Source organism: Artemia sp. Qi Xiang Cuo, chromosome 4, assembly GCF_049724085.1.
Source record: "Artemia sp. Qi Xiang Cuo chromosome 4, ASM4972408v1, whole genome shotgun sequence".
Classification (NCBI taxonomy): domain Eukaryota; kingdom Metazoa; phylum Arthropoda; class Branchiopoda; order Anostraca; family Artemiidae; genus Artemia; species Artemia sp. Qi Xiang Cuo.
This window is the reverse complement of record NC_142797.1, coordinates 17,832,239-17,851,361: the sequence shown is the minus strand read 5'-3', so window position 1 is coordinate 17,851,361 and position 19,123 is coordinate 17,832,239. Positions and strand designations below refer to the sequence as shown.

The following is a 19,123-nucleotide window of genomic DNA, read 5'->3' as shown; positions in this document are numbered from 1 at the left end:
TTACATATTGTCATAATTATTGTGGCAAATCAGCAATTACGAAAATTCAGCGTGAATTCAGCTTCTGCTTCCTTTTTGTCTTTCACAGAATCATAACTTTTATTGTCTTTGACGTTTTCTGGCAAGCGATCGAAAGAGACCGAGCTTCCCTCGGTCCCTGTTGCTCGGTATGGGACAGGCTTGTGTATTTCTTATTTTCACTTTGTATATATCTATTTGGTGACACACTTGTTCAGCTGTTTTGAACCTAAAAATATTTCGACTGTTGATGACTAAGGAATGAACCGGTTACTTTGATGGAATTTTTGTATTATGTCATGGCGTCTTCAAAGGTTCGATTTGACCTCACCGGGGCAAAAGCAATTTTTAATTCTGGCTAATCGTTTTTTTTCTGGCTAGATAATGTCAGTGTTTAAATTTTTAGAAAAAAAAGTTATAGAGGTGTTATCGAAAAAAAAAACAGCATACATATATGCACACAATTATTTAATTAGTAAAAACAATGTATAAGGTGGACGGAGGTCGAACAAATTCAAAAGTTTGACCTTATGGAATAGATAAACAAATTTCAAAAGTAAGTCTTCGGTTTTAATTCTGCGAGATAAGATTTTTATATTTGAACAATGATATGTTCGATAGTTTATACCGAAAAATTAGTTATGTATTCTATAGATGAAATGAGCATGTGATAGTGCTTTTTGAGGTTGCTTGGCGATGTGGATTTTAGCACTTTTGATTTTCCGAAGACTATCCCTAAATTTTTCTTTTTAAGTAGCAAATCGATATCGGTCCTTAGGGCTAGACATTTTGGTCCCTGTAGTCTTCATTATTAAAAAAGTACAGAATTGTGATTTTTGAAATTATATATCACTTGGGAGTCACTTGTTACCAGCATAATATGGAAATACACGTTAATTTGTATGATGTTCTTTCTGGCATCTCAATAATGTGCTTTTGTCATTTTAGTTTGCTATCTTTGGGCTTGGTGATTCGTCGTATCCGAAATTCAATGTTGTGTCGAAGCGATTATTTAGGCGTCTGATACAGCTGGGAGCTACCCCCATTCTGCCCTTGAGTCTCGGTGATGATCAACATGAACTTGGTTTGTACATACAATATTTAGAAGCTTAAAAATTTCCATTTTTAGCAAGGCTGCATCCAGGTGAAGGGAGTGGGGTTACCAGGTTTCAACCCCCGCCTCGAGTTTTTTGTCCGACTAATAAAAAGGTAAAAAAATGCGTAAAATTGTTTTTTATGTGTTTTTTTCAAGTTGTTTGTAAATCCCGTCCCTAAGCAGAAATCCTGGATACGATCTGGCTGTTAGAGGGATATTGTGCCCTAAAATTGTACAGATTGAAGCTATTTGCCCACTTTGGTTTCAGCTACGTGTAATCCGACCACCTTTTGCTATGATAGCATTGGCTCACTAAATAGCGATTTGTCTCGCTTGGATTATTTTTTTCTGGACACTTCTTATTGAAAAACTGGTTGTAGAAACTTTGGAGGGGTTTTAGTGTCTCATACATCTTGGAGCAACCCCCTATTTTGCCTTTGAGCCTTGGTGATGATCAACATGAACTTGTTTTGTGCTTACAATATTCAGAAGCTTGAAAATTGCCTTAGTACGAACTGAGGAACTTGGAGAAGATTCAAGGAATAAGGGGAACGTAGTATCGAACTGAGTTGACACTTGGGGAAGATTGGTTGCTGAGTGCTATAATTAAACAATATTTACTGTCGAAATTGATGTTTTGAGCAAGAAAGCTAAAGTAAGAGCTTGAGTTTGTGCTGAACTTTGGATAATAGTGATGCCGTAGACAACAGCAGAATTAGAAAAAATATAGTTAAAATACAGTCGAACTTGAATGCAGTCGAAGAAATTTGTCAAGAACGCAGCCAAAACATCGGAAATGCTAATATACATACAAGGAGATTTTGGCTTAAATATAAAATATCAATTAGTGTGAAACTCGTTGTTGCCACATGATAAAGCACAGTTGCATGCATGCAGCTGTGTACGTGGGGGCACGTGTGGTACGCGTGCCCACGGGGTACAAGAAGAGATTGGTGAGGGTACGCGTTGCATCGTAGTTTGGTAGAAATATACACCGGGTGAGGGATAGGCTATTGGACGTGGAACAGTGTCTCAGATTAAGATTAACAACCAGACAACAAAATTATAACCATTTGTCATCTCATTATATGTAATTTCATCCTCATTAATCCAAATAAATGCTATTTATAAAATAACTTTTATATATATTTTATTATGAATAACTTTATTTCTTTTTTATTATTACTTTTTGCATGTGCCAAAAAAAAGCAAAAATTGATATAGTTTGATTGTTCATAGGCAGTGCAGTAGCGCTGCCTAAGTAAACAGCGATGTGGGCACAATGTATTGTTTTTTTTTCACCAAGGAACTTTGTATGGAAGGAGTTGACAGAGATTTCGGAAGGGGCTCATTCGATTGGAGATCTAAAGTTTTAGTGCCCTTTTTAAGAGTAAAAAGTGAATAGAGAGCAACCAGCCCCTCCCCGCACTTTTCCTCCCATAGACATCAAAAAAAAAAATTGAGACAGCCATCGTGTTAAGCATAGTTGAAAGGTCACAAAATTATGTCTCTGGGGATGACACACGCCTCCACATCCCTTGGGGCTAGGGCCCATTGTTTACGAATAGTATTTGTTATTGGTAAAAAGGGGCATGTTTGACTTTTGTGTCCAAATAAGTCAAGGCGATACAGGTGAAGCTTTCAGGGAGTATTGAACTAAATCAAATCGCCCTATGTGCTTGCGGATGGTCAAAAGGGTTGTAATCTCAGATATGACTTGTAGCATTAAGTTGGAACTTTTAGGGAATGATGAGGGGGATGATCAATTGACCAAAAGGCAATAGGTGCACTCTACTACTACTATCACCATTACTACTACTCTTATCACAACCACTGCTACTACTGCTATTAAAACTACTAGTTCTAAGGTGATTATTACTAAGGCTGAGGATATTGAGATGAAAATCGCGGGAAATGTTGACGAGGAAGCTGAACCAAATCAAAACGCGCTAATGCATATCAGTTGTCAAAAGGGCACATCAGTAACATCTTGGGAAAGGCTTAGCGTACTGTTACTACTGTGACTAGTAATACAACTACCACTATTACTACTCCTACTACAACTGTTGTGACTCATACTACTACTAAGGCTAAGGGCATGAAGATGAAAATTTCAGGAAATAATGAGGGGAAAGTTTAACTTAATTCAAGCAAAATCTGTTCATGCAGATTGTCAAAATGGCGCATCTCAAGAGGGGACTAAGATTTTAAGTTGGAACTTTCAGGGAATGATGAGGAGGGTGATCAATTGACAAAAAGGTAATATGTGCTCACTACTACTACTACTACTACAAATGCTACTTCTATTTTGACTACTACTAAGGCTAAGGGTATTAAGATGAAAAATTCAGGGAATGCTTGGGGGGAAGTTGAACTAAATAAAAACCCTTTGCGCATACAGGTTGTCCAAAGGTCTTATCAGAAATATCTTAGGAACGGCTTAGAGTGTTATGTTGAAACTTCTATAACTTTTTAAATGATTAAAAGGCAATATGTGTATTCTACTATTGCTGCTTGTACTACTGCTACTACTGTTACTACTACTATTGCTACTGCACCTAATACTTTTACTACTACTACTACTACTGTAACTAATACTACTGCTAATGCTAAGATTATGAAGATGAAAATCTGAAGCAGTATTGAGGGGGAAGTTGAGCTACTTCAGAACACACTGTGTGCATAAAGGTTGCCAAAAGTCCGTATCAGCAATGTCTTAGGAACGTTTTGGAGTATAAAGTTGAAACTTGCAGGGTCTTTTGTGCGGGATGTTGAACTAACAAAACACAATATTTTCACGCTACTACTTCTACCATGACTACTATTGCTACTAATACTACTGCTAAAGCTGAGGGTATTAAGGTGGATATTTAGGGAATGTTGAGAGGATTTTGAATTAAATCAAAATATACTATGTGCATGCAGGTCATCAAAAGGGCGTACCAGCAATGCCCCAGGAACTGTTTAAGGTGTTAAGTTCAAACTTTCAGCGTGCGTTGAGGGGGATGTTGGCAAAAAAAAGGTGGAATGTGCATATTGTTACTAGTGCTACGACTACTACTACTACTACTACTACAACTGGTGCCACTACTGAAGCTACGGGTATTAATATGAAGCTTTTAGGTTATGTTTAGGGGGATGGCCAACTAAATCAAAATACACTATGGGCATGTAGATTGTGAAAAGGGTGTACCAGCAATATCTGAGGAACGACTCTGAGTACTAAGTTGAATCTTTCAGGGTATGTTGAGGTGGATTTTAAACTAATCAAAAGGCACTTTGTGCAATCTACCACTATTATTACTATTACTACTGCTACAACAACTACTTCTACTGAGGCTAAGGGTATTAAGGTGAAGTTTTCAGGGATTATTTAGGGGGTGTTGAACTAAATCAAAACGCACTATGTGCATTGAGATTGCGAAAAGGGTGTATGAACAATTTCTTAGGAACAGTTTAGAGTGAAAGTTGAAACTCTCAGTCCGTGTTAAGAGGGATGTTGAACTAAGTTAAAACCACTTTGTACATGCTAATACTACCATTACTACTACCACTGGTACTACTACTGCTACTACAACTACTACTGTAGCTGCTACTACTACGACTACATATAGTAGTACTACTGAAACTAAGGTTATTACGGTGAAACTTTCAGGGAATTTTGAGGAAGATCATAAACTAAATTGAAACACACTATGTCAATTCAGCTTATCAAAAAGGGTGCTATATCCCAGGAACAGTTTTCGATTACTAAGTTGAAATTTCCAGTGAATGTTGAGGGGATGTTGTAACAGCCAAAAGGTACTTTATGCATACTATTACTTCTACTGTTAAAACTATTATGAAGAATAAGTGTATTAAGGAGAAATTTTCAGGAAATGGCAAGGGGGATGCTGGACTAAATTGAAACACGCTATATGCATGCAGGTTGTCAAAAGGGCGTATCAGCATTATCTCAACCATGGCTTTGAGTATTAGGTTGAAACTTTCATGGTATGTTTGGGGTATGTTGAATTAATAAAAATAGAATAAGTGCATACTCCTACCACAATTAGTAGCAGTATTACTACTGTCACCGTTATTAGTACTGTTGTTACTACGGCTAATGGTATTAATGCGGAGCTTTCAGGGACTGTTGAGGGGGGCCTTGGGCTGAATCAAATCAAACTCTGTGCATGCAGGTTATCAAAAGGGTGTATCAGGCATATCTGAAACGGCTTCAAGTGTTAAGTTGAAACTATCAGAGCATGAGGTGGGAACGTTGAACTAAACCAAAAAGGCACAATATGAATACTATTAATGCTACTACTGCTACTGCTGCTATCACTAATACTACTTCGAATGCTCCTACTATTACTTCTGCTACCATGATTACTACTATTGCTAATGGTAAGGGTATTTGTAAAACTTTCAGGGAACGGTGTGGGTGTTGTTGAATAGAAACAAAACACACTATGTACATGTGGGTTGTCAAAGGCATGTATTAGCAATATCCCAGTAGCTCCTCAGGGTGTTAAGCTGAAACTCCCAGGGTTAACAATATTACTAATATTTTTTTTACCCCCTTAATTTTTTGACGTGAATAATAATTGAAGGCTGATTTCACTTACAGAAATTTCCGCGATTCTTCTCTGTTTATGAGTTACTTCTGCTTAGAGCTAGCAGTGGCTGTGTCCTGGCCTTTCTAAGCAAAAGTCTCTTCAGCTTAGAGTTGACAGTGGCTGTGTTCTGACCTTTATTCTAGGTCTTACTGGTACGTCTGTTCTAGATCTTGCTGGCAGTTTTCTTGCATATTTCCTTCCTGGGGCAGAAATGTCTTCTAAATTTAGAAATTCACTGGGACAGAAGGTCAAGTTTTGGAACATTTTATTATCACTTGAGAATGCGGGTAAAAAGTCTGTTAAATCACTAAAGGAGAGGGGTGGAAAAGTCTGGCAAATCTTGTATTTCAAGCTAAATAATTGGCTTGTAGAGGGGGCACCAGATGAAGCGTGGATAGATGGTAAATCGATTCAAAATGGGCCGCCATCAATTTGGCTGGTAGCAGGGTTGTCACATGAAGCGCTGACAGTTGCTGAATTGCTTATAGATGGGCTGGTATTGAATTGGCTGGTTTTCGCAGGGTAATCAGATGAAGTGTTGATAGTTGTTAAGTCGCTTAAAGATTGGCTGGCATTGAATTGGGGATGTAAAGGGTTGTCAGATGAAGCGCTAATTGGTGGTAAATCGCTTGAAAATAGGTCGGCATTTAGTTGGCTTGTAGAGGGAGTGTCATATCATTTTTGATAGTTGTTAAATCGCTTAAAGATATACTGGTATGGATCTGGCTTGTAGATGGGGGGGGGGGGGGTCAGATGAATCACATCACCCTTTCTTCAGTTATGGGGCTTAACCTGCCGGCTCATTGGTACTTGAACATCTCTCTTCCAGATCTATTTGATTAAATACCTCATCATTGGACTCATTGAGAAACGCCTATATAAGTTTATCCATTTTTTTGCTTTTAGTGTTTTTCGCCAAAGGTTTGTAAGACACTGAATTCGTGAAGGGAAGGGAAAGCATTTATAACAGAGTCTGTGAGCTCATAAACAATCTTCCTGTAGGTCTAGGAAATTCGTAAGTCCTGAACAAGCTTTATATAAGAGGTATTTTTGGAACATTCCAAGGGTGATGGATGACAATACATTCTGTCACTTACATATGAAACCTCGGCCTCTCTTAGGGGCTACTAAAAACAACAGTAAAGCATTATAGGAGTTCTGTGATGTCTTGTGGCGTTCACATTTCTTGTTTTAGATACAATAATGGCAAACGGAGTATATTTACCTTCGGGTATTCTTTCCCATATAGGACCCCTAGGAAATGCCTTTAAAAAAAACTCGCAACCCAAACGCTGCCTAGCGGTAATTTGTGGAACTAAAATTATTAGTGCGGAGCTACCTTACTACGTCTACTAATGTCTTAGGAACGAAATTGGGTATTAGATTTATTTTGAGGGAGAGCTAAGGTGTGGAACGAAATAAAAATGTGCTATCTAAGATATTCAAAAGGGTGTACATTATTAAAAATTCTTGAACAACTTTTGTCGACAAATAAGCCAAAATTTGGATGCTTATAGAGCGAAAATCGAAAAGATTAAAAATATTCTTTTCTTAACCAATGAAAAAGACTGTCAATTAAAACTGAACAGAGATTGATTTTAAAAACTTTTCTATAAAAGACGTTTTTGAAAGAAAAGTAAAGAGCTGCATTGAACCTAAGATGATCAAAAGTGAAGTCAAACAATTTTTTAAGTGTAAAATTACCATAAATCACCACCAATAAATGATTGAAACCCAAAACGAACAGAAATTACAATAAATAACCGATTCAAACTCAAAATGAGTAGAAAATAAGAGGAGTAGGGCTGACACACCCGTGGCTTCTAAAAAACAGAGCAGTTTGAACCTTAATAAAAGCAAAATACATTTTTTATTTTTTCTCATTACTTAACTTTAATAAATCCAAATTTATCAAGACTGTCAGGAACGAATAGCATTATATATGATCACATTCACTTGTTTGTTTTTTCAGTAATCTTGGTTATAATAGTGATTTTTTCTTTTTTTTACATTATGAGAAATAAAAACATGTAACTTGAAATAAGAATTGTTTTCACTAAAGTGTAAATTATTTTCTAGTCTTTAGAAGCCAGGAGGGGCGTCAGCCCTACTTTTCTTAGTTTCTGTTCTTTTGAGTTTGAAGCAGTTATTTTTTGTAGTTTTTGTTTGTCTTGGGTTTCATTTATTTATTGACTACGATTTATGGTAGTTTTACGCTTTCAAAATTATTTGACTTCATTTCTGCTCATCTTTGATTTCAGATAGCTCTTTACCTTTCTGGATTTTTTTTTGTGAATTTTTTTTTTTAACTAATCCTAAAATACACCCGTTTTTTTGCTAAGGTTACTCAACGTTGCGGAAATTACTGAAAGGTGTTACACATGAGTCAAAAGTTTGGGAAACATTTACTTTAAGCCTCGCTTCATGCAAGTGGCAGAATGAACCTTCGGCCCTTGAAAATTGCGTCTCAATTGTCAATGGACAAGTAGACACGTACCTGTTTCCTTATAGGAAACAGGGTACGTACACGAAAAAGGGTAAGAAAAAGGGTACGTACACGGGTGCGTAAACGTACGTGTCTGGGTACGTACACGTACCCAGACACGTACCCAGACACGTACCCAACCTTGCAAGTAGAAACGTACTCATTTGGAAGTGATTTGAGTACAAATGTTTCTGTACTAATTTTTCCTTTACAATCTAGAGTTTAAAACTGTCACCGCATAAAGATATATTGCTTGGAACTATTATTTTGAAAGTTTGCATAATCATATTCTTAGACGGTAGCGGGGAACATTTCACAAATTTCTTGTATCAAAGCTAAGTTCTTGCAGTAAAAATAAATTTCGCCAAGCGAAACTGGTCGAGCGACGTCGTTAATGCAGGTTGCTTTGTCTCAAAGTTTGGCAATTACAAAATGGTAATTAATGTAAGTCTTGTTTGGTAATTACAATAAAAATAAACTCCTTGATTGCCTATTGAAAAAGAATTTGCTTTTATTTTTTGCACATCTATTACTAATTTCATACACAATTTTATCGACTGGAGAAACAGATTTTTTTCTAATAATATGAATCTAATAATATGACTTTTTCCCCATATGAAGCAATTTTTTAATCAAGCCACGTTAAATGGGGCGTCGAAATTGAATAAAACTCCTGTCCGATCCTAGCTTAGCACTATATTTCTCCAACAAAAATAATGTTTTTCAGTAATTTAATTTTTATTTTTTTAGGACCCGACGCAGCTTTTGACCCCTGGGCTGAAGAACTAAAACTAAAACTTTTACAGCTATTCCCAGTGCCTCTTGATTGGAAACCACGTGATCCTAACATACCTCCTCCAAGTCGCTATGAAGTTGTCAGCAAAAACGGCCCCTACTTCATCCTGCCATCAGGGAATCAAATTAATAGATTCAGCGCAACTATTTCTAGCAATGAAAAAGTCACCTCTAAAACGCATTTCCAAGATGTGCGTTTAGTGAGCTTCGATTTTGATAGTGAATCATTCTGTTACCTTCCGGGTGATGTTTTAATGGTCCAACCTAAGAATCTAAATGAAAATGTTAAAATGTTCTTCGAATTGTTTCCTCATCTTCTTCCTGATGAAGAATTACTACTGAAAGTTGAACCCGAAGTTGATTACCCTAGTCCGTTAACTTTACCTCAGCCCTTTACTTTAAAAAAGGCGGTTGAAACTTATTTTGATATACAAAGTAAACCAAAACGGTACTTTTTTGAGCTTTTGAGCTACTTTAGCCAAGATGACCTTGAAAAAGAAAAGCTCCTGGAATTTTCGAAAGCAGAGGGACAACAAGATCTGTACAGTTATGTGAATAGACCCAGAAGAAATATTTTAGAAGTGCTTTATGATTTCAGACATACAACGCCGTATATACCAGTTAACTATTTATTTGAGCTTATTCCTGAGATGAAAGCCAGGGCTTTCTCAATTGCTTCAAGTCAAGATGTAAGTACTAATGCACAAATAAATGTGATGTCTGGTGAGAACTTAAATTTACGTTATCAAGCATCATGGCCCGTAAAAAAGCAAATGTATTAAGGGGAGAAGATCGATATGTTGCTCTTAGAGTGAGTGCCGCTATTGGAAGGAGGGAGACACATAATGCCCTAGACAGCCCCCCCCCCGTCCCCTTTAGTTTGTAATTATTTTTTGGTATGCTCATTGAGAAATGATTTTTTGGTATTTTTCTTGAAGTGGTTGAAAAAAAAACGGAAAAAATGACCACTTTCCGCTTTTGATAAAATTTTTTTCCCCCCCCCCCCCTACATTTTTGTGAATTGATGCCAGAATGGCTGTTATTTGGGAAAAAGCGGCTTTTTAGCCTGAATATATTGCCTTCCATCAATTTAATTAATTACCGATTTAATCAATTTAATCAGTTACCGATTTAATCAATTTAATTAATTACAGTTTTTTGGGAGGAGGGTTGAGGGGGCCTGTTAACTCATTTGAGTTAGAGTGTTTGATATTTATAAATAAAACAATACTGCTAAGAAAGTTTAATAGTTTCTATCAACACGAATCTAGATGAGTAATTAAAAAGCATATCAAGTAACACGGAACGAACCTGTCAATAGCAATTTTTTTAGGCTAATTTTAAATCTGCTTATGAAGTACAAAGCCACTTTTGCTATATGTTTAAATATGAAGCTTAATTTATGAATTTTATTTTAATTTGTTTAATTATGAAGCACAAAGCTACCTGTAAGAAGCCTTTTAGCTAAAGCAAGTTGGAGTATCTTTTGGAAAAGAGGAAAACAATGTCAACTTCGCATAATGGTGAAAGTCATACTATTAAATTTAACACATCTGAGAACCCTAGAAGACTGGTGGTTTTAGCCATGTATCTGTGAACATTCGCTCTTTTTTTTTACCAGGAGTGATCATATCGAACCAGTGGGTGTAGAGTTAAAGAAGGGTCTCATTCGAATGGATATTTGATGTTCATCTTTGCTTTCTTAGTAAAAAAAAAAAAGATATTGAACGACATGGAAGTGCTACACTTGACCAAAAACAATCATTTTCACCGAACAAGGTCAAAGTCCTATAAATCGGAAATTCTAAGTTATCCAATCAGTTCTATACTATTCACCCCCCCCCCAAAAAAAAATAATTATCCAACTCGTAAAAACGTAAAAAAAATGGATATAAACGAATTTTCGACGTTTTTTTTAATTCTTTATTTTTGTAACCCCCCCCCCCCAACAAAAATCCTGCATATGGCCTTGTTTCCTAATGTGATGGGACCTACTGCTGCGTGGTGGCGTATTTGTCACTAAAGATATATGCAGACCCTACAGAATAAACGATTGTTATAAACAGGAGTTTGTAAGCTCCATTCCAAAGAGTTGATTCATTTAAGAATTCTATAACTTATGTACATTTCCTCATAGTTGTATCCCCACTATTAAGGGAGGGGGTATTGGGCCTTTCTCTAGCTGAAGGGGCTCAGAAACTCCGTTTTAAGACCTAAATTTTAAATTTTGACGTGGAAAGCTTTTCTTGCCAATATAGAGGAGTGGAAAGGGGGGGGGGGGGCTGACAAATTTTAATCATTAAATGTATTGCAAGCTAACGGCTATTAGGTGATTTTTTTTTTCAAAATGGAGCTGAAAAAATGTATTAAAACTTAAAACGAAATTAATTATCCTGAATACGAGACAGGGCTGACACCCCTCAACCTCCCCTCTCCCCTCACTCTGTATGCTGAGGTTTTACTTTTGATCACAATGCTTTGATAACGAGGGGACTAATCTAGCTGGATATGTTTTAAACCAGAGATCGCTAAACCGTCGATTGCCAGCTATTGGTAACTCGCGACAGTGTCGTTGTTAAGAGTGTAAACAATAACGTTTTCTGTTCAAAGTTTTGAAACAAAATCGACAATAAAAATCATTTGTAATCTCTAACTGACACTAACTGTTCATTCTAAATTGCTTTCATGAAAGCATGGGTTGAGCTTTACTTTGGACTCACAGAGAAGCGAAATCCGTTCATTGCCTCTGTTTAATTGCAAATGTTGACGATTTTACTTGATTTGTCAAGCAATTTATCAAGATGAAAAATTTAACTTATATCGAGCGATTTTTCCAGTTATTTTTTAAACAGAAAAGTAACAGCCATGGAAGAGTCAATTAGTGCTGAAAATGGTTTGACTGAGAAGCTGATTACACCTGTCCTGTTCAACGAAATTATTTAGAATAAAAGGGACACAAAAAATGCCGTTTCGGTCCTGAAAACATGGGAGTAAAACATTATCCTGATTCATCGACGAAAAGTTGTTCATCGACGACTCTGCCAGTATTTGACATATCATGGTATCCTTAGTGATACTCAGTTTGGCTTCCGAAAAAGTAATTCTCTAGAACAGGTTAAAGGAATGAGGTATCTAGGTTTTTACCTAGACTGCAATATGTCCTGGAAATGTCACAGGGATCTTGTGGCATCAAAAATTGCAAGATGTCTTGGAATTATACGTCGACTGAAGCACTTCGTACCAGGTCGGGTGATGTTGCTTCTTTATCATAGGATATTAGCCCATACATATCGTACGGCTGTGTGTTATGGGCTAGCAATTTTTTTGGTAATATTAAGCGTGTACAGGTATTACAGAATAAGGCAGTCCGTTTGATAGGGGGCTACGTTAAAGAAGCTAATAATACAGTAGCTTGTTTTATAAAATTAAAGTTGATGGATGTGGGACAAGTTCGTGACTACCAGGCTGTGGTTTTTACTTATCAGTGTTTTCATGAAGTGTGTCCTTTTCGACAAAATAGTGATTTGCATGATTATTATACAAGGAATGCGAATAATCTGGTAACAGAGTATAGAAGTGGAAGTCGTACTGAATTTGAAATGAAACATCTGGGCCAGGGGATATGGAATCCCCTCCCAGATAGTGTTAAGGTGGCTGAACACCAGCATTTGTTTAAAAAAAAGTAAAGAATTTCTTGTTAGGGGGGTGAGGAGCCATGATTAAGAGACTGAAGATTTATGTTTATATTTATTTTCTTTTCTTATTGTCTTCTTCTTCTTTTTTCTTTTTTCTTCTGTTTTTTTGTCAATGTTCATCAGTATGTGTGAAAATGGAAGTTTAAAATTTACTTAGAAATTTAAAAGTTATTTTTTAAGTGTGTTGAATTAGTTTGTGGTTACCGCCCAGTGCCAGTGCATTTATGTCTTCCCATGGGCGGCTACCTATGGATCATGTTTAACTAGTTCGTTTTTGTAATAGATTAAACTAATCTAATAATCTAATTCATTTTACCACGCTCTTTCAATTTGAATATTTTCGCCAGTAAATGTTGGGTGACTTGATATTCCTGTGTAAACAAAATTGCAACTAAAATCGTTCATTGATGCGATTGATGAAGGAAAGGGAGCACTTGCCCCAGGTGCAGAATTCTAGGAACGCAAAATTTAAATGAATAGTCTAACATTTACAATTATTTTCTAATTTTTGAAGTATCAGTTTTATCACAATAAAGTAGAGGGTGCTGTTGGTAGTAAGTATAAGCAAATTGAATCCAAATTTTTCATTTGTCCCATATATTTTCTCATATAAAGTAAAAAAAAGTCAGATTTAAATAAATGAAAAATTTTTCTGAATAAATAAAAATTTTGGTAAGAAATGAAAACTTTGTTAAAGTTTCGCCTGAATTTTTTGGGAGACAAGGGGGGGGGGGCTAATCAAGATTTTTCCCTGGGTGCAAAAGAGACCAGAACTGTTTTCCCTACTATATAGAATAAAGATGAACTAGCTTAATTTTGAGGTTGAGCCCCCATGTCTCTGCCTCCTCCTTCTCTCTCTCTCCTTCTCTTTCTCTTTATTTCTCTCTCTCCGTCTTTATCTCTCTCTATATCTCTTTCTTTCTTTAGATTCCAGTCTGTTCGAAGATCTTACATAGTATTAAGTTATATTGAATATTACTGCTACTGCTAACAACTCACCGCAGCTCCAAGCCGCCTGAGGCCAACACAGCTACATACGCTCCTCCTTCATCCCAATCTATTCAAAGCCTCTCTCTTTACAACCTCCCAGAAAGTTCCAATTTCTCTCAAAGCTTTATTTATGACATCCCCCGCCCCAACTATAAACGACCTGCTTTACGTTTAGCCCTAGACAGTGGGCCGAAAAGGACAATCTTTGGCAATATATCATCCTTCATCCGCAGGACGTGCCCTAGCCATCTCAACATTTCTCTCATTATAGACCTAGAAAGGGGGATTGAAGCACACTTTTCGTACAGCCTGTAGTTTGTAATACGGTAAGTTATCCGGGTACCCAAGAAATCCTTAGCCAATTTCTCTGGAAAACAGCTAACAAATCTTCCCCCGTTTTTCAGAGCGCCCACGCTTCCATCACTGTAGCTTCCATTGTTCTAATCTTGATTCACAGATTTATCTTTCTATTCTTCCACACTTGTTTGAACTATGAAGAAACACCCTGAGCCTTGGCTATTCTATTTTTAACATCTTACTTGCTTGTTTGTACTAATTCCTTTTACCACTATTTACTTATCATTTTATTACTATGATATTACTATTATAGTTACTTAGCTATTCTAGGTCTACTTACTATTTTAGTTTGGCTGCTACCTATTTTAGGTTTGCTCTTCCGGTGCTCAGCTTCTAGTGGCAGTTGTTAACTATAAAACTAGATTATCTTCACCACGTCTTGGCCTCTGTTCAAATTTTCTTGCCAGAGTTAGAAATGGTGACAAAGTCGATGTTTGGCTCAAAGGTGGGACTGTCACTTTTCCACCTGATGATAAACCCGAAATTCCAGTGGTTATGATTGGACCCGGGACTGGTTGTGCCCCATTCAGAGCATATATACAGCATACGGTATCCAGGTAATCCCATTAGTAATGTAGTCTTGATCTGGAGTACCCATAATAATTGAAATTACTGTTCCCTTCCCCTGTCTTAGCTTGTTCCTTGATTGGTTAAAGTAACCTTTAAAATAATACGTATTATTCTCTCTTTTTTTAAGACAGCGAAATAAAAAAGTAATTAATTACAAATATACCGATTTTGCCTTATTCTGTGTTATTTGTCTCTATTTTTTATATTCTTCTACTGTTTCTGATTTGTCTGATATTTCATTTGATGAAAAGGCTGTGTAGTCAGATACCGCTGTAAAAAATTCACAAAATTCAAACTGCGTGTATATAATACTAAGAGCACATCTTTTTGAATGAAACGAGATTTTGATTTTTCTCTCTTTCGTTGCATTCCTGGCAATAGGGTCATGTGGGGAAATATAGTAGTGATTTGTGTTTATTTTTGTTCAAATTTTTGTTATTGAATAGATCAACTATGAGTCAAATTTTTTCAAAAAATGATTAGAAAAGTGGTACAGATGCCTCTAGTTGTTCTCTATCCTCTGAACATATTTGCAGAGACGTATCTACTTAATAGATCGACAGAGACGCATCGGCAGAGACGTATCGACAGAATAGATGGAAAATATATATAGTTTGGGCTATATATTTGCACATTAGGGGTGGGAGTGTTGGTAAAGTATTTGGACAGTGTGAAGCTAGAAAACAATTCTTACATCATAATATGCAGAATAATTATACCTAACACATTAGTCATGCAGACACGCTCTGCTTTATCCCCCCCCCCCCTAATGTGCAAATATATAGCCCAAATTTTTCTCTAAAGTATTATATTTTTATCATACTCAGGTATATTTCATTAGGATTGAAGGTCAGAGAAACATATTAGAAGAATATTAGGTAGGGGCTATATCATACAAGTACCAACATATTATTATTATTTTCATTTATTATACCATGCTTAATGAAATTATTCCATTATTATTATACCATGCTTAATGAAAAATCTATGAGTAAATCCGACTCAAAGATAGCCCAATTCACTGTTACATCCTATATGTCAAGATGAAGCCACATTCTCAGCTAAAAATATTCTATTTATAAATTGTGTAATTGTATATTTACATATGTAATTTATATATAAACAATATAATTTGTTATAGTTTTTCGATTATTAAATTCTTTTATTTTTAAAGTCTTGAATTATGAAGTTGTTAAAGAACAAAGTCATTTTGCAAAAAGCTAAAAAATTTAGCAAAAATAAAATTTTGCAGCCAAGTAGAAGTCGTGTGTAAAAGAAGAATGGTTTTGCTGACTCGGAAAGTTGTCGTGTTATATGATGGGAATTTCAGGACTACATATACACCCTGATTTTGGGTCAGGGCAGGTATTTGCTTTCTCCTACCTTCACCCCTTCTTCCTTCCGAACATTGGCTTCTCTTGAACTTTTATATCTCTTTTGACAAGCAATTGAGACTATGATTAACAACCCAAATAAGCTCTGGGAAGATGTTATGGAACTCCTACTTCCATCCCTTTCTTATTTGCAAGACCGGGGAATCTTGTGGAAGCAGCTCTACCTGTATCCACTTTGACTTTGTTTTTCATTTTATATTTGGTTTAGAGTGCCCTTCTCTTGATATATTGATATATGTACCTGGTTTATACTTGATATGTACATAATATGAATATGATATATGATATACAGGGCCATACCCAGAGGGGGGGTTTAGGGTGGTTGGAACCCCCCCCCCCGAAATGTTTGTTTGACTCGTAAAAATGTAACAAAAATGGATATAAAGAAATTTTGTATGCTTTTTTTGTGTGTACCCCCCCCCCCCCAAAAAAAAATAAAAAATCTTTGAGTAAAACCCCCTCCGAAAACAAATCCTCTGTACGTCCATGATGATATATGTACCTGATATGCACTTGATATATGGCCAGGTCCCAGGTTTTGAGCCAGATTTCAAACCCAACTTGAATTTTCTGTAAAGCTACAAACTTTTTGGCTAAGTATTAGTTTTGTGTTTCATAAATTTGTTTGTATCTATTACCTGCGTAGATGCGGAAGAGATACGGACATTCCATAATTGATAAAAATGACCTTAAAGTTAATATTTTGGGTTTTTACACTCCCTTACCCTACCACGACAATTCAATTTTAAACCTTTAATGTAAAGTGTGGTTGAGAAAGGTGGCAAACTAGTGGTGAGGTGGAAAACTAGGTGGCAAGCAGTATTTTCTTGTATCATTATTTTTGCTGATCATTTTTTGATCATCTTGTACCATGGTACCCGATCATTTTTTTTTTTTTGCATGTATTGGTCTTTATTGGGTAAAAATAAATTTTTCTTTCAGAAACATTAATCGAAGACTGATTATGTTCTTTGGATGCCGATCTAAGCATCATGATTTCTTCTTTGAAGAAGAATGGCAACCCTTAGTGGATTCTGGAAAATTAGAGCTTTTTACTGCTTTCTCACGTGATCAAGATGATAAAGTGTGAGTAAACTCTGTTCTCTTTGCTTCAGTGGTGTCAATTGGAGGGGGGCATATCCAACCCTGGACATAAAAGAAAAATACATTTTTTGGTAGTTTCATTAAAAAGTATTATTTTCTTGTACTGTCATTGTTCAAATTGAACAAAATTGCCCCCCTCCCCATGGATAACGCGAACAATTTTTGCAGGGAGTTATCATCCCTGCTTTGATTTAGAACCATTAAAAAAATTTTTTTAGTCCTTGGCTAAAATAGGACTAGATTTATCCTCCAGCGTCACTGTGCCAAACTAGACCAACTAGTTGATCATAGAATTTTCAGAATCATTTAATCTGGATGTTATATAATTATGGAAGATAGAACTTAAACGGGTATTCATGCATTGACATTTATTGACAATTTCCAATATATATATATATATATGTATATATATATATATATATATATATATATATATATATATATATATATATATATATATATATATATATATATATATATATATATATATATATATATATATATATATATATATATATATATATATAAATAACGACACTATCTACTATATATTCCTCAAAATTTTCAAAAATGTTTCTAATTTCTAACTAACTGATATTATCTCATCAATAGAACGATCTTAGCTCATCATATGATAGTCTGGAATAATTTGGAAAGCAGCTAAGGGAACTGTACCACTTGCATTGCTTATGCCTTATACTACAACCATATTTAACGCTCGGAACTGGAACTGGGCCTGGGCTGAGACAGGATAGGATTTCCATTATTAGCTTGACCGATTAGGCCTTTGGATCCAACTTTCCCACCCGATCCAAAATTTCTCGATATTTGGGCTTTTCCTATCATATGCTATATTTTTTTAATAATTTGACTATTATATGTTTTCAACTGAAGTCTTGTCTGTAGAATTTCACTCCCCCTCCCTTCTTCAAAAAACTTTCTGCGTTTATAATTGATCCAGAAAATTCGTTTATAAAATACCCCCCCCCCCCCCGCGTATTAATACTATTTGTATTGTTAAGCATACAATTATTTAAAAAAATCCCCTCGCGGACAATTCTTCCCCGAGAAAATTGCCCCCAGCAGAAAAATCCCCCTCCGTGAAAACCCCACCCCTGCTGAAAACTCCCCTTCCGTAGAAAATTACACCAGCTGAAGATTCTATTCCCCAGAAAGTTCCCTCAATGAAAAATCTCCTTCTTCCCCCCAGTATATTAACGTATTTTTGAATTTAAAAGTATTTCAGAAAATTACCCTGAAAATATCCCTCCACGAATGATTCTCTCTGGAAAGTCCTCCCCTGTGGAAAAGTCCTCTTCTGTAGAAAATCCCTCCCTCCTATAGGTAGTTCCCCCGAAAGATTCCTCTAGAACATCTCGATTTTAGGGGCTTTTCCTATCATATGCTATATTTTACTTAATACTACATTTTACTTTTTCAATTAAATTTTGTCTCCCTAAAATGTCACCCCCCTTCAAAAAAAATTCATTCGTTTATATCTGTTCGAGCATGTACAGAGGGCCGTAAGCCCCTCCCTAAATCTAAAAAATACTATAATTTCTATTAATATTCATATAACTAGTGTCCATGTCAGGTATTGCTGTAATCTCAAAAGAAAGGAAATTGAAGGAAAATTTCCTCACTCCCTTCGGAAAACTTGTTCACGGAAAGTTTTCTCTGGAAGGTTCTTTCCCGCTAGAAATCGCCTTCACGAGAAATCTCCTCGCATATTGACATATTTTTAAATTTAAAAACATTTGAGAATTAGGTTAGGATTGAACTTCCGTTTTACTATCTCAATGCCATCTATTCCAAGTATTTGTGCTCAGGTGTCTCGAATTTCAATCAGTGCAAAAAGTATTTGAAAGATTCGTAGGGCCTTGGGGCGGGGGGATTTTTTCCCTAAAAACTTTGCCCACTCCCCTCCTTCCATTTCAAATTTATGGCCTCTAAAACGAATTTGTGCAACGTTACCAATGCATATAACAGTTAAAATACATATTCAATGTTTCAAGCAC

At 36.0% G+C, this 19,123-nt stretch overlaps 1 protein-coding gene across 2 annotated transcripts in view; it reads left to right on the top strand.

Annotated features, from left to right (window-relative positions):
- The window catches only part of LOC148952838 (NADPH-dependent diflavin oxidoreductase 1-like), a 134,229-nt gene that overhangs the window by 112,705 nt on the left and 2,401 nt on the right, over positions 1 to 19,123 (top strand). For both annotated transcript variants that reach the window (XM_089088124.1, XM_089088125.1), the window contains 4 exons: positions 967 to 1,102; positions 8,951 to 9,684; positions 14,347 to 14,594; positions 16,944 to 17,087. In XM_089088124.1, the coding sequence (XP_088944250.1) occupies positions 967 to 1,102; positions 8,951 to 9,684; positions 14,347 to 14,594; positions 16,944 to 17,087 (1,262 nt within the window). The remainder of the gene's footprint in view (positions 1 to 966; positions 1,103 to 8,950; positions 9,685 to 14,346; positions 14,595 to 16,943; positions 17,088 to 19,123) is intronic.